At 39.8% G+C, this 16226-nt stretch overlaps 1 protein-coding gene across 2 annotated transcripts in view; it reads left to right on the top strand.

Annotated features, from left to right (window-relative positions):
- The window catches only part of pdcd6 (programmed cell death 6), a 61721-nt gene extending 47920 nt beyond the window's left edge, over window positions 1-13801 (top strand). For both annotated transcript variants that reach the window (XM_060920451.1, XM_060920452.1), the window contains 3 exons: window positions 12154-12312; window positions 12827-12936; window positions 13052-13801. In XM_060920451.1, coding sequence (XP_060776434.1) covers window positions 12154-12312; window positions 12827-12936; window positions 13052-13150 — 368 coding nt within the window. In that variant the 3' untranslated portion in view covers window positions 13151-13801. The remainder of the gene's footprint in view (window positions 1-12153; window positions 12313-12826; window positions 12937-13051) is intronic.
- The last annotated feature ends 2425 nt before the right edge of the window (window positions 13802-16226 follow it).

Raw genomic sequence — 16226 nt, forward strand, 5'->3', positions numbered from 1 at the left:
TTTTGTTACATTTTATTCTGGTACAGTTGTGGGTGTTCGTTTCGCGAACCACATCCACCATGTCTCTTACAGCAGGCTACTGTGCGCTCATTTATCTCATCTCATTATCTCTACTCGCTTTATCCTGTTCGCGCTCATTTGTTTCTAACCTTATTTCTATCCGTACATTAATGTAGGCCCACGATTCCGACAGTTTGTTATTTTATTAATATTACAAGGCCCCTTTACGAGGCCCCTGATTGGCTGTGGCCCAGGGGCTTGAGCCCCCCGAAGCCCCCCCCTTAAAGCGCTGGTGACTGTGGTGCCCCATTTTCTCCTTTTCTCCACTTGTTGACTGATGATTGCCTTCATAGTGTTTCATGGTACCTCTGATGTTTTGGAAAATCTTATGCACCTCTCCTGATTGATACTTTTCAACAGTGAGATCCGGTATATGCTTTCTAAGCTCTCATGGCTTCAGTGGTTGGATGAAATGAAAAAGATGTCAAGAAGATCCTCCAGAACTTTTCACTGATTACTGATGATAATTACTTTTGAACACAAGTTTGAATGTGGCTGGTTAATTCTGAGCACAGACACATGCCCAATTATAAAGGGGTGTGCACACTTGTACAACCAGGCTAATGAAAGATATGACAAAAACATGTTTTGTACAGGGTGTTGTCTAAATTCTACAGTTTTTTGGAAAGCGGGAAATAAATTTGATGACTCATTCTGTACTCCTCCAATTGCTATGCAACCAAATGCTCTCTATAACACACATCTCCCACCCATTCCAAAAAAAGCTGTGTTCATCAACCTACACTAGCAGATGGTTGGGTCATTCATACAGTTTTGGTCGTGCAGCTTCCCACACTCCCCCCCCCCCCCTCCCCCCCCATTCCAAAGCAACTTTTATATGATGATTTGGAGTTTGTCTGTACTCATTCCCACTCAGTGGCAGCTGGTGGGCTTTGAAATAGGGGAAGCTCAGTTTTAGGTCTACGTAATACAATTTTTCAATTTGTTATTTGTCATGAGTCAATTTGTTATGTGGGTCTGTCTCAGAAACTGGTCTCTCATTTGGGACATTATGGTCAAAAAATAAATTTTCTAATTTTGCTTTTTTTTTTGCATTTACCTAACACTCCAATGTTTCTTTTATCATGTTTAATAAGAATAAAGATAGCGTCTTGCTTTATCTGGCTTCTGCTGTGGATTTTTTTTTTTATTACAATTCAAATGTTTTTGTAAAAATTTTTTTGAAAATATTGAATAAATTTCCTCTTTTTGACTGCTTGGGTTAAAAATGCCAAGTTATAATGACTGAATTGATTATTCACTTAAATATGAATAATACAACACCATTTTGGGTATTTGATATGGCAAAATAGGACACAATGGAAAAATCAAGAACGCACCGGAAAGATGAGAATAACGGCGGTGGTAAAAGAACAGCGACTGTACCGGCTGAAGGTCGCGCGGGTCTCTGCTATGGCGCGCGAGCAACGGGACATCACTACCGCACCAGACGGAGCGCGAGGCAGGGGCGGGGCAAAATGACTGGCCGTACTTTGCCATTATAGCAGATAGATACCAGCTGTTAGCAGCTAGCACTGCAGATCCCAATAAGGCTCAAGCTAGCCTACAACCACGTTGATTGAACTACAAATGAAATAAACAAGTGAATTCACGAATGATCATACTGATAGAATGGATGGAAGTTAACGGAGCACAACGAGTAATATTTACACTTATTTACAGAGTAATGAGAAGAAACGTTTATATGAAAAGAAATTCGGACAGCACTTTGGCACACGACTACACTTTCTCGACATCCGCTAGGGACTGACTGATCATGCTTACCATGTTCCTCGCCGACGCCGAAGTACAGCGACCGCCCTCCTCATGTCTTTCAAACACCACCTCCAATAATCCTTTATCAGCCCGGCTTCTTGGCCCACCCATGTCCCGTTTACCCCCAGAGATACCCAGCTTCCCCGGAAGTGACTATTTTGTCGATTTTAACCAATAACAACTAGCCGAAATTGGCTGTTCAGAGCCGTCTCGTAGACTGCAATGGATACCCGGCTGCCAGTCCATAGAGCCCATTGAAATAAGAAAGGTTACAGCCTGGCAGCAAAGGTGATTCTCGTAGCGAACTGCAAGTTCGTCAGACATCACTCAAATAAGTTACAGGATGACATGGGGATAGTTATGAACGTAAATACAATCTTGGGCATATATTATGTTATGCAAGTTATTGTTTTAATGAGAATTCAACGTCATAGACGCCGCAGTTTGGGGAGAGAATTTTAGGGGAAGTTCGACTTCCCTTGTTGTCTCTGAGAAATCGCCCCTGTTCCCACTCCAAAAACATCACAGGCACTGACCAGGATTGTCTATATGTTATGATGGACAATTGGGATGTAGCTGTTGTGTATGAGATGATATGGAAATCGAGTGAGAGTTTATTTGGAGATATTGAAGCGTGTTTGAGTGCTTTCACACATGTTGGTCCGATTCCAGAGTCTGAATCGGAGAGAAACATTTGATTCATTTGCTGTTTGTGGGGGAAAGCATTTATTGAAGGCTGAATGTAAGGCTGTAAATGCAGGTTATTCAGTGGTCAAAATATGCACAGAAATCAAGCATGCTCAGTATAATAATTTATATAAACTGCTACTTGTTTGTTGATTTAAACTTTCACCAAAAACTAAATACAATAATAAAAAAAATTAATAAATCAAATTATGGTGGAGATCACAAAATTATGGTGTGGGTGTCACACAATACACCTGGGCCCCAATTAAAGTGTGCTCTATATAGGAAAAATTCTGTGGAGTTTGCATGTTCTCCCCGTGTCTGTGTGGATTTGCTCCAGTTTCCCCTACAGTCCAAAAACATGCAGTTAGGTTAACATGGGGCAGCCTTGGGCTGAAGTGCCCTTGAGCAAGGTACCTAACCGCTGACTGCTCCCCGGGCACTCTAGTGTGGCTGCCCACTGCTCTGGGTGTGTGCGTGCTTGTGTTCACTGCTTCAGATGGGTTAAATGCAGAGGATGAATTTCACTGTGCTTGAAGTGTGCGTGTGACAAAGGTTTCTTCTTCTTAATGATGAATGAACTTGTTACTGATCAGGAATTTAACATACTTTGTTTAATTGAAACATGGATCAAGCCAAATGAATATATAGCATTAAATGAAGCTAATCTTCCTGGATACAGTTATATGCACCACCCTCATCTAACTGGCAGAGGAGGAGACGTCGCGGTGATTTATAATGATTATCTAAGTGTAAAACACACCTAGATTATAAATTTAATATATTTGAAGTTCTTCATACTAATATAATGTATGTAGCCTCGAAAAATAAGTAACAGAATTAACTGGGTAGACTTATTATTTACAGGCCCCCGGGGCCATATTCTGAGTTTCTTTCTGAATTTGCAGTATAGAAAAGCTCTTAGTGCTGCTAAATCAACACATCTCTCCTCCATAATAGAAGATGACAAAAATAATCCTAGATTCCTATTTAATACTGTAGCAAAATTAACCAGGAATAATTCCACTATAGACACATGCACACCTGCAGTATGTAGTAGCAACAACTTGATGAATTTTTTCATGTATCAGATCAATGAGAATGTTTTACTCCCCTTAGAGAAACTGAATTACTTTCATTAAACTTCGCATCAAAAGCCTCAACTTGTATATAGATCCCTTACCTACACATCTATTCAAACAGATAATACCTGAAGTAATTGAACCGCTTCTAAAAATAATAAATTCTTCTCTTAGGATTGGCTATGTACCCAAATCCTTTGAACTTGCAGTTATCAAACCCCTGATTAAAAAAAACCTGACCTTGATCCCTATCAGCTGTCCAATTATCGGCCAATATCAAACTTCCCCTTTATCTCCAAGATCCTTGAAAAAGCTGTGGCACAACTTTACATAGGAATAACATCCATGAAATGTATCAGTCAGGATTTAGACCTCATCATAGCACAGAGACAGCATTGGTTAAAGTAGTAAATGACCTACTGTTGGCGTCTGATCAGGGCTTGTGTTGCTTGCCCTAAGTGCAGCATTTGAGACCATTGATCATTCCATTCTTCTGGATAGACTAGAAAATGTTGTGGGAGTTAAGGGAATGGCCCTCTCCTGGCTCAGGTCTTATTTAAGTGATTGCTATCAGTATGTTGATGGAAATGGTGATTTTTCTAGACATACTGAAGTAAAGTTTGGTGTTCCACAAGGTTCTATCTTGGGTCCATTGCTTTTTTTTTTCTTTACATATGTTACCTCTGGGTGATGTTATTTGTAAACATTGTATTAGTTTCCACTGTTATGCTCATGATGCACAGTTGTATGTTTCTGCAAAACCTGATGAGACACACCAGCTTAATAGAATTGAGGAATGTGTGAAGGACATTAGACACTGGATGCTTATTAACTTCCTTCTGCTTAACTCTGACAAGCCTGAAGTACTCGTACTAGGACCACATGCAGTTAGAAGTAAGTTTTCTGATTACACATTAACTCTGGATGGCCTTTGTTTCTTCATGTGCAGCAGTAAAAGATCTCGGAGTGATTATTGACCCCAGTCTTTCATTCGAAACTCACATTGATAACGTTACCCAGATAGCTTTTTTTTTTCCATCTCAGAAATATTGCTAAGATAAGAAATTTAATGTCGCTACACAACGCGGAACGACTAGTTCATGCTTTCGTTACCTCCAGGTTGGATTATTGTAATGCCTTACTGTCTGGATGTTCCAATAAGTGCATAAACAAGCTCCAGTTAGTTCAAAATGCAAGAGTCCTTACTAGAACTAGAAGATATGACCACATCACCCCTGTCTTATCCACACTGCATAGGCTCCCAATCAAATTTTGTATTGATTATAAAATACTACGATTGACCTTCAAAGCACTGAATGGTCTCGCACCACAGTCCCGGAGTGAACTCCTGGTCCTCTATGACCCGCCATGCCTACTTAGATCAAAAGGTGCAGGCTATCTGCTGGTACCTCGTATAGTGAAGGCTACATCAGGGGGCAGAGCCTTTTCTTACAAAGGCCCACAGTTATGGAACAGCCTTCCAAGTAATGTTCGGGAATCAGACACAGTCTCAGCATTTAAGTCTAGGCTGAAAACATCTGTTTAGTCAAGCCTTGTGTTAATGGTGTTTGAGGTAAAGGTGTAGATCTGGAGGGTCCTCAGACATAGTGTTTTTGGTAAACTGGGATGTATGGATGCTCAGTCCCCACTCGCTTGCTCACTCGGGTTTGTTGATGGTGTAGTGGCTGGCTGCTTTATGTCCCGGGGCTCCCTCATGCCTGTGTTGCCTTCTGGCTCTCCCCTTTTAGTTGTGCTGTCATAGTTAGTTGCCGGAGTCACTGCTTGTACTCGGTGCAATATGTATACTGTTCCTACTTATTCAGGTGACATTGGGCATACCTGTGTCCCCCCCCCCCCCCCCCCCCCAAAAAAAAAATCTGTCCTGTCCCTCTGAGTTGCATGTCAATCCTGAGCTCGAGATGCTGACCTCTTCTGCTCCTCGAACCTGCCTGATCTATCCTGGTGCCATCTCTGGTTGGAGTCTCGTCTCATCGCATCGCTCCTGTGGAGGACGGCCCCATGTGGACAGTTGAAAGTCACACCTGGAGGATGCTCTGGACACTGACACTAATGCTTTTATGGCTGAGGACTACAGTTGACTTGCTAACTTTAGGACTGCAGTTGTCATGAACAGTTTTGCACTCAAGTTTCCATTAATGAAGAGTTTATAACTTCAACGAAACTGACTTCATGTTAAAACTATTAATGTTATAGTCATGTTGTCTGTTGTTGCCCAAATGAGGATTGGTTCCCTTTTGAGTCTGGTTCCTCTTGAGGTTTCTTCCTCATGTCATCTGAGGGAGTTTTTCTCTTGCCACTGTCGCCACAGGCTTGCTCATTGGGGATAGATTCGGGATAAAATTAGCTCATGTTTTAAGTTGTTCAAATTCTGTAAAGCTGCTTTGCGACAATGTTTGTTAAAAGCGCTATACAAATAAACTTGACATATATATAATGTGTGTGTGTGTATGTATGTGTGTGTGTATGTGTACCGTAAAATACCAAATAATAGCCGAGTTCCAATTAACCGCCGAGTTCCCTTTAACGGCCGGGTGTACGCGTGTGTTGTGACAAATAAAGGCCGGTTCCGAATACTCGCCGGGGTCTAAAAAAAAAAGCGTCCGAACGTTCTATTTAGAATCTTGAGGCCCAGCACTTTTCTGGTTTTCTGGTGTTTAAACGATTTTGCATTGCATAGTTTTCTACCGAAACAATATGAATGAATGAATGAATGAATGAATGAATGAAATTATTTCTATAATACTGTTTACAACATTTTGTTACGTGATAATAAACATGCCATTTCAATGTTATAATCTTGGTCTACCGTAATATTTCTTGAGGAATGCAACTCCGTAACTTTTGACAGATGTCTTAGCCACCCCTTTGGGTATACCCAACGAAAGCCAGCGTGTGTGGTGACATTGAGGACTGCGGGTTTCCAAGGTTGGACTGCTGCTTCTGTTAAACGACCTAAATTGCCGAATGCATGCGTCAAAGCACACACTGAGTTTTATTAAAGACCTTATACCATTTCACTTGCCCTTACCCATTCGGATCTGGAAGACGCTTTACAAAAAAGGTGAGAGCGTTCTAACATGCATTTCAGTCTGCTCGCGGCCAATCTAATCCAAGGGGCCTTTTCAACAAGTAATCTGTCGTGCAAGTTGGGCAGAAGCACGCGTCAGGCAGGCAACATGTAGGCCTACAAGTCAGTAACCTATTCAACTAACTTTCATCCGAACTTTAAGTTTTCTACCGGGTCGAGCCACCGTACCAACTCACTCGGGGAATAGGCTCATATCGGCCAAATAGGGAGACGTCTTGGAGAGAAACGTGATGCAAGATGACAGTATGTAGCCACTGCAGGTCACTTATTTTTCAGCATAAGAAAAAACCCTTTGGTTTGACACTTCGCACCCTAATTATGTTGCTTCAACGTCGCGCCCTCCATGCAATTTCAGATTGACAGACATCGCGAAGCGCAAAGGGTGGAGGCTGCATGGGTGAGGGTGATAGCAAGTGACCATAACTTTGCAGAGTAATTAAATCACAGTGCTGCGCACAGACAATGGTGTGGTTTCTTGATTATTTTGTAAAGCATGCGCTTAACTAGTCATTAACAGGAAAAGGTGTGTGATTTATCCTTTATCCACCCCGACTGTGCCATGCGAAGATGCATTCTGCGTCTTCAAAATTCCCTGAAGTCGGCACCGTGCTATCTGTAATCTAACTCTAAACAAACTGTAAGTTATACTGGTTAAAAGTAGGCCTATCTGAGAATGATTTTTTCCCCCGTTTTGAGGTAGATTTTGGGGAAGGTGTTTGTGAAGAAGGAATTAATCGCCTGTTCCAAATAGCCGCCTAGTCTCTAATACGCGCCGGGTCTCTTACGTGATTGAGACAAATAATCGCCCGGGCTATTATTTGGTATTTTACGGTATATATATATATATATATATATATATATATATATATATATATATATATACACACACACACAGTGGGGCAAAAAAGTATTTAGTCAGTCACCAATTGTGCAAGTTCTCCCACTTAAAAAGATGAGAGAGGCCTGTAATTTTCATCATAGGTACACTTCAACTATGAGAGACAGAATGAGGAAAAAAAATCCAGAAAATCACATTGTCTGATTTTTAAAGAATTTATTTGCAAATTATGGTGGAAAATAAGTATTTGGTCAATAACAAAAGTTCATCTCAATACTTTGTTATATACCCTTTGTTGGCAGTGACAGAGCTCAAACGTTTTCTGTAAGTCTTCACAAGGTTTTCACACACTGTTGCTGGTATTTTGGCCCATTCCTCCATGCAGATCTCCTCTAGAGCAGTGATGTTTTGGGGCTGTCGCTGGGCAACACGGACTTTCAACTCCCTCCAAAGATTTTCTATGGGGTTGAGATCTGGAGACTGGCTAGGCCACTCCAGGACCTTGAAATGCTTCTTACGAAGCCACTCCTTCGTTGCCCGGGCGGTGTGTTTGGGATCATTGTCATGCTGAAAGACCCAGCCATGTTTCATCTTCAATGCCCTTGCTGATGGAAGGAGGTTTTCACTCAAAATCTTACGATACATGGCCCCATTCATTCTTTCCTTTACACGGATCAGTCGTCCTGGTCCCTTTGCAGAAAAACAGCCCCAAAGTATGATGTTTCCACCCCCATCCTTCACAGTAGGTATGGTGTTCTTTGGATGCAACTCAGCATTCTTTCTCCTCCAAACACGACAAGTTGAGTTTTTACCAAAAAGTTCTATTTTGGTTTCATCTGACCATATGACATTCTCCCAATCCTCTTCTGGATCATCCAAATGCTCTCTAGCAAACTTCAGATGGGCCTGGACATGTACTGGCTTAAGCAGGGGGACACGTCTGGCACTGCAGGATTTGGGTCCCTGGCGGCGTAGTGTGTTACTGATGGTAGCCTTTGTTACTTTGGTCCCAGCTCTCTGCAGGTCATTCACTAGGTCCCCCTGTGTGGTTCTGGGATTTCTGCTCACCGTTCTTGTGATCATTTTGACCCCACGGGGTGAGATCTTGTGTGGAGCCCCAGATCGAGGGAGATTATCAGTGGTCTTGTGTGTCTTCCATTTTCTAATAATTGCTCCCACAGTTGATTTCTCCACACCAAGCTGCTTACCTATTGCAGATTCAGTCTTCCCAGCCTGGTGCAGGTCTACAATTTTGTTTCTGTTGTCCTTTGACAGCTCTTTGGTCTTGGCCATAGTGGAGTTTGGAGTGTGACTGTTTAAGGTTGTGGACAGGTGTCTTTTATACTGATAACGAGTTCAAACAGGTCCCATTAATACAGGTAACGAGTGGAGGACAGAGGAGCCTCTTAAAGAAGTTACAGGTCTGTGAGAGCCAGAAATCTTGCTTGTTTGTAGGTGACCAAATACTTATTTTACCGAGGAATTTACCAATTAATTCATTAAAAATCCTACAATGTGATTTCCTGGATTCTTTCCCCCCATTCTGTCTCTCATAGTTGAAGTGTACCTATGATGAAAATTACAGGCCTCTCTCATCTTTTTAAGTGGGAGAACTTGCACAATTGGTGGCTGACTAAATACTTTTTTGCCCCACTGTATATATATATATATATATATATATATATATATATATATATATATATATATATATTTCTTAATTATGCATTTTTTCAGTTTTACTCAAATTAGAGTGGTGCAAAAATGAGTACACCCCACAACAAAAACTATGACATCTAGTACTTTGTATGGCCTCCATGATTTTTAGTGACCGCATCAAGTCTTCTAGGCAAGGAATGAACAAGTTGGTGACATTTTGCAACATCAGTCTTTTTCCATTCTTCAACAATGACCTCTTTTATTTGGTGTGTGTGTGTATATATATATATATATATATATAAAATATTATTTGTTTGTTTGTTTGTTTGTTTTCCCTTCTTTTGGCTGCTCCCGATTAGGGGTCGCCACAGCAAATCTTTCATCTCCATTGCTCCCTGTCTTATGCATCCTTCTCTACCACACCTGCCACTTTCATGTCCTATCTTACCACATCCATGTATCTCCTCTTTGGCTGTCCTCATTTTCGTTTGCCTGGCAGCTCCATCCTCAACATTCTCCTTCCCACATGCTCTGCATCTCTTCTCAGGATGTGCCCATACCATCTCAGTCTCATCTCTCTTAGCTTAATTCCCAAGCTCTCCACATGTGCTGTCCCTCTGATGTGCTCATTCCTGTCCAACCTTGTCACTCCCATCGCAAACCTTAACATCCTCAACTCTGCCACCTCCAGCTTTTCCTCCTGTCTCTTCATTAAGGGTAAGGTCTCCAATCCATACATCACAGCTGGTCTCACAACTGTCTTATACATCTTACCTTTCGCTTTTGCTGGGACTTTCCTATCACAAATGACTCCTGAAATCATTCTCCAACTGCTCCACCCTGCTTGCAATCTCTTTCTCACCTCATTATCACAGCCCCCATTTTCCTGCACAGTTGACCCCATGTATGTACACACACGCACGCACTAATATATATATATATATATATATATATATATATATATATATATATATATATATATATAGTGCATCTCAAAAAATTAGAATACTATGAAAAAGTTCCTTTTTTTCATAATTTAATTCAAAAAGGTAAACTTTCATATATTCTATATTTATTACATGTAAAGTGAAATATTTAAAGCCTTTTTTGTTTTAATTTTGATGATTATGGCTTATAGCTCATGAAAATCAGAAATCCAGTATCTCAAATTATCAGAATATTCCCTAAGATCAATCAAAAAAAAGGATTTACAATACAGAAATGTCCAACTTCTGAAAAGTATATTCATTTATACACTCAATACTTGGTTGGGGCTCCTTTACCATGAATTACTGCATCAATGCGGTGTGGCATGGAGGTGATCAGTCTGTGGCACTGCTGAGGTGTTATTGAAGCCCAGGTTGCTTTGATAGTGGCCTTCAGCGTATCTGTATTTTTGGGTCGGGTGTTTCTCATCTTCCTCTTGACAATACCCCATAAATTCTTTATGGGGTTCAGGTCAGGCAAGTTGGCTGGCCAATCAAACACAGTAATATCATGGTCAGCAAACCATTTGGTAGTAGTTTTGGCACTGTGGGTAGGTGCTAAGTCCTGCTGAAAAAGGAAATCAACATCTCCAAAAAGCTCGTCAACAGATGGAAGCATGAAGTGCATGAAGTGTTGACTTTGGACTTGATAAAATACACACATCCCTGTTGTTTGTTGTGTGTATATATATATATATATATATATATATATATATATATATATATATATATAATATACGTGTGTGTGTATTTTATACATATATATACGTGTGTGTATATTTTATACATATATATATATATATATATATACACACACACACACACACACACACACACACGTATATGTGTGTGTATATATAGACGCTGTGTGTATGTATGTATGTGTATGTATATATATATATATATACACATATACACACACACACGTGTGTGTATGTGTATATATATATGTGTGTGTGTGTGTATGTGTGTATATATATATATATATATATATATATATATATATATATATATATATATACACACACACAGCATATATATATATATGGAAGAGTGAGCAGGTGGGTTAATAAGTGATTAGGTTATGAGTAAGGAAGTGATTGGGTGGTTGAGTGATTGTGTTTGGGTCTGTGAATTATTATTATTATTATTATTATTATTATTATTACTACTGTTATTGGACTAAACTGTCCCTTTGCAACAATCATATCAGTGGTAAAGTATATTTGTGTGTCAATCAGGGTGGGTTTCCCAAAAGCCTCTTAAGGCTAAGAGCATCTTAATTAGGAGAGAGTTTTGTGCTGCTCGCTCTATCATTTAATGATTATCTTTGTGCTGCGATGCTTTTGGGAAACTCAGGCCCGTTCTGGTTTCAAATCTGTGCAATAATGACCATCCCAGATGCCCTAAAAAGGTTGCTGGTGTGATCTGTTCTTTTCTTATCACTATTTCGGATGGGACACATTGTAACCCACTCCATCACTCGTTCACCCATTCATTCACAGACCTACATACAATCACTCAACCACCCAATCACTTCCTTACTCACAACCTAATCACTTATTCACCCACCTGCTCACTCTTCCATTCTCTCTCTCTCTCACACACACACACACACACAGTTCTTACCCACTTCCTCACTCACTCATCCACAATCAAACCCACCCACTTATTTATTTTTCCCAATCATTCACTTACCTTACTGACTCATACACATTCACAGTTTCTACTTGTACATTTTTCTACTGTTATTATGCTGTTATACTCTCACACCTACTCATACATCTGCCTGCCCATTTTACACACACACACACTCTCTCTCTCTCTCTCTCTCTCTCTCTCGCACGCACGCACGCACGCGCGCTCATTCACTCACCCATATCACTTATGGTCGTGGAGAAAAATGAATCTGCACATTTCATAAGTCCTCTCTCCTCTCTTTCTTTTCTGTTTTCTCAGCAATGTTTGACAGAGAGAACAAAGGTGGAGTGAACTTTAATGAGTTTGCTGGTGTATGGAAATACATCACAGACTGGCAGAACATCTTCCGCACTTACGACCGTGACAACTCAGGGTTCATTGACAAGAATGAGTTGAAACAGGCTCTCACTGGCTTTGGTAAGCAAAATAATGCTGATTTATTTCCCACAAAGGGTAGCGAGCCAGAGGAATAGATGAATTACCCTGCTGTGGGATGTCGCTTAGTTTATTTAGCACACCTTGAAAGTGCTGCTGAAAGAACAATAAATTTAGAAATCAATGTAAAGCATAGCATGGTTGTAGATTTGATTGTAGTGTTCCAGTTAATTATGGATATTTATTAAAAGCATTCCAGCTTCCATTATGCATTTTGAACTATGCTAGCTGAATGTTAAATCCTACACACAACTTGAAACATGTTAGAAACCTGCTCTAGGACTAAATTTAAACACAGTCTTGTGCAGAAAGTCTACAATGAATTCTGTTTATTCCTAATTTTTTTTTAAAGTTTGTCACAAATTTCTTATGAAATACAATATCTTGTATTTTATTTTCTCAAAGTTTATTAATATACAGTCCTCAAAGGGTTTGTGATTGACTGACTCAATAGCTGCTGCTACTGTTTGAGTTTCATATCCCTCTCCTTGTCCAGGGTATCGTCTGTCAGATCAGTTCTATAACACGCTGATAGAGAAGTTTGACCGGCAGAGGAAAGGACAAGTAGCTTTCGATGACTTCATACAGTGCTGCATTGTACTACAGGTAAAATTCACACAACAGCCAAAAGAAATTGCCCATTTAGCATTATCGCTAGAAGGACACAGCATGTATGTTTAAAAAAAAATTATAATTTATCCCTTTTCCCTGTTATATTCAGAGGTTAACTGATGTCTTCAGACGATATGACACAGACCAGGATGGCTGGATCCAGGTTTCCTATGAGCAGTATCTCTCGATGGTCTTCAACATTGTATAGCAGAACACAACCAGAAACACTAGTGCCAAGCATCAAATTGCTCTCTTTCTACTGGTCTTCCACCAGTGGCACCATACACCACCTCACTGAAGTTTTAAGGGACTGGAGATTTGGGCTTCAGATTGATGTATTTTTTTTTTTTTTGCCTGTCTGTCTGTCTTCATCTTTCTTTTTGTTAAACATAGTAAAAAGATTTTTCATATTAAAGAACTTTGCATTATAAACTGCATTGTAAATGTCATGATAACATTCAGATGCATGCCTTCTGATAAATTTCATTGTCAAAGCATGAATTAACTTGTTCTGAGTTTTCTGTTGAAGCCATGTTTACAGTGAAAACTTTTTAAATGTGTATTTGAACATGCAGAAACATTTTATTTGAGATACTTTTGTATGGTCGTGTGCATGAAGCTTTTCAACTGCAAAAATGCCAAATGTTTTATTAAAAAAGAAACATTCAATAAGGGTTTTTTTTTCCCCTGTGGGCTTGGCTTCCTCTTGAAATTTATAAAAGAACATGACGAGACGTGTAAAAAAAAACACACATGATTAGCTGCATTTCACCAAAGAAAAAAATTGTGTATTGATAGTCAGCAGCAGATATGTATGTGATATTTTGTCTCTTTGCTAAATAAATATTTGTAATCACTATTTCTTTAAGCCTAATTATTTTTTGCCAGGTTGTTTAGTACGTACATCGTAAATACATGTACTGTAAAAGGGGCCAGTAAGAATTGTATTAAATCTGTCGCGTGCTCTGTTTCTCTGGAACAGTTTTGTCAGGTTACTTTGGTCTGCCCTGATTGAACATTTTGAGCCGAATACATTTCAGTTTTGCTGAAATATACTTGGCTTATGTAAAACAGAAAAAAAGTGAAAATTGTCTTTTGGATAGAAGCGTTTAAGTTTCCCTTGTTATATTGTTAGTTAATGCATTGATGTGTGTAGCAAATCTAGAAGCACTGAAATAAAATTTGTTCTAATACACTGCCTGGCGGGTTCGAGCCCCGTGGCCGGCGAGGGCCTTTCTGTGCGGAGTTTGCATGTTCTCCCTGTGTCCACGTGGGTTTCCTCCGGGTGCTCCGGTTTCCCCCACAGTCCAAAGACATGCAGGTTAGGTTACCTGGTGACTCTAAATTGACCGTAGGTGTGAATGTGAGTGTGAATGGTTGTCTGTGTCTATGTGTCAGCCCTATGATGATCTGGCGACTTGTCCAGGGTGTACCCCTCCTTTCACCCGTAGTCAGCTGGGATAGGCTCCAGCTTGCCTACGACCCTGTAGAACAGGATAAAGCAGCTGGAGATGATGAGATGACACTGCCTGGCCAAAAATGTCATTGTTGGATTTAAATAAGCAGATAGTCTTTGATTGGATAATTACTGCAGTGACTGTTTCAGCTGGCAACAATTATTTTAATCCTAACTGATGTAGTGAGTAGCTTCTCATTTCTTAAACATGTCGGAAGATATATCCTGTGCTTGTGGAAAAGATGTTAGTGTTTCAGAAGGGTCAAATTATTGGCTTATATCAAGCAGAAATGTGGACTCGAATTTGTGACTTGAGCCTTTATTTGAGACTCAACTTGGACTTGATTTTAGACTCCGTGAAAGTAAGAGCATTTACACACACCGAGAGCGAGAGTGTGACGAGAACTCACAGGATTGGGACTAAACAGCTGCGTTGCTATAAGAAAACCACTAACTTGAAGGAAAGGCTTCAGTTTGCTAGGTAGCATAAAAATTGGACTCTGGAACAATAGAAAAAAAGGTCATGTGGTTTTAAGTCCAGATTTACCCTATTCCTGAGTGACAGGCGTGTTGGGGTAAGAAGGGAAGCATATGAAGCTATGCACCTTTCATGCATAGTGGCTACTCTACAGCCTCTGGAGGCAGTGTTATGATCTGGGGTGGATTCAGTTGGTCAGGTCGAGGCTCCGCAACATTATGGGGCAATAAAATAATGTCAGCTGATGACCTGAATGACCAGGTTATATCAATGGATTTTTTTTTCTTCCCTGACGGTACGGGCATATTACAGGATGACAATTGGGCTCAAATTGTGAGAGTGGCTCAGGGAGCATGAGGAATCATATTCACACATGAATTGGCCACCACAGTCCACTGAAAGTCTTTAGGATACTGGAGAAGACTTTACAGAGTGGTTTGACTCTCCTGTTGTCAATACGAGATTTCAGGAAATTTCAAGAAAAATTAATGCAACTTTTGATGGAAATAGATGTTGCATAAGGTTTCCCCAAAAACAATGCCACAGCGAATCAAAGCTTAAAGGTGGACTAATGAAATATTTGAGTGTGACTTTTTTTTTTTTGGTCCAGGCAGTGTAGACCAATGTTTAAGATGATGTAGGTATAACTTGGGTTATATGGGTGATGTTAGAGTAATTTTATATTGTTATATTTGAAGTAGAATTGCAAAAAATTTTGGGGGTTACTGGCTAGCTAGCTAATATTATCTAAAGTAACATGCTTCACTACTGTAAATAATCCAAAAATATATGAAGATAGAGAGGCTTGCTTTGTTTGTTTTTACTTTATCAAGCCTCAATTTTGACTCTAGCCCTATAGCTAATAAGGCTACCATCCAAGATAAGAGCTTGAAAGACTCGTATAGAGGGAAAAAATCCAGCAGTTTTAGCTATATATTGTTTCCATTTTTTTTTTTTAAAAATGGAGTACTTTTTCAAAAGCATGATAATCTGCTTTTTGTGTGATTTTGAGTAATGAGTCATACCACCAATGTTAGTTCCTCCAGTGGTATGCAAAAGTTTGGGCACCCCAGGTCAAAATTACTGTTACTGTGAACAGCTAAGCAAGTTGAAGATGAAATGATCTCCAAAAGGCATAAAGTTAAAGATGACTCATTCCTTTTATATTTTAAGCAAAAACAATTTTTAATTTTCATGTTTTACATTTTCAAAATGACAAAAAGGAAAAGGGCCTGAAGCAAAAGTTTGGGCATCCTGCATGGTTAGTACCTAGTAGTACCCTTTGGCAAGTATAACAGCTTGTAAATGCTTTTTGTAGCCAGCCAAGAGTCTTTCAATTCTTGTTTGAGG

The sequence above is a fragment of the Neoarius graeffei genome, chromosome 5, assembly GCF_027579695.1.
Source record: "Neoarius graeffei isolate fNeoGra1 chromosome 5, fNeoGra1.pri, whole genome shotgun sequence".
NCBI lineage: Eukaryota > Metazoa > Chordata > Actinopteri > Siluriformes > Ariidae > Neoarius > Neoarius graeffei.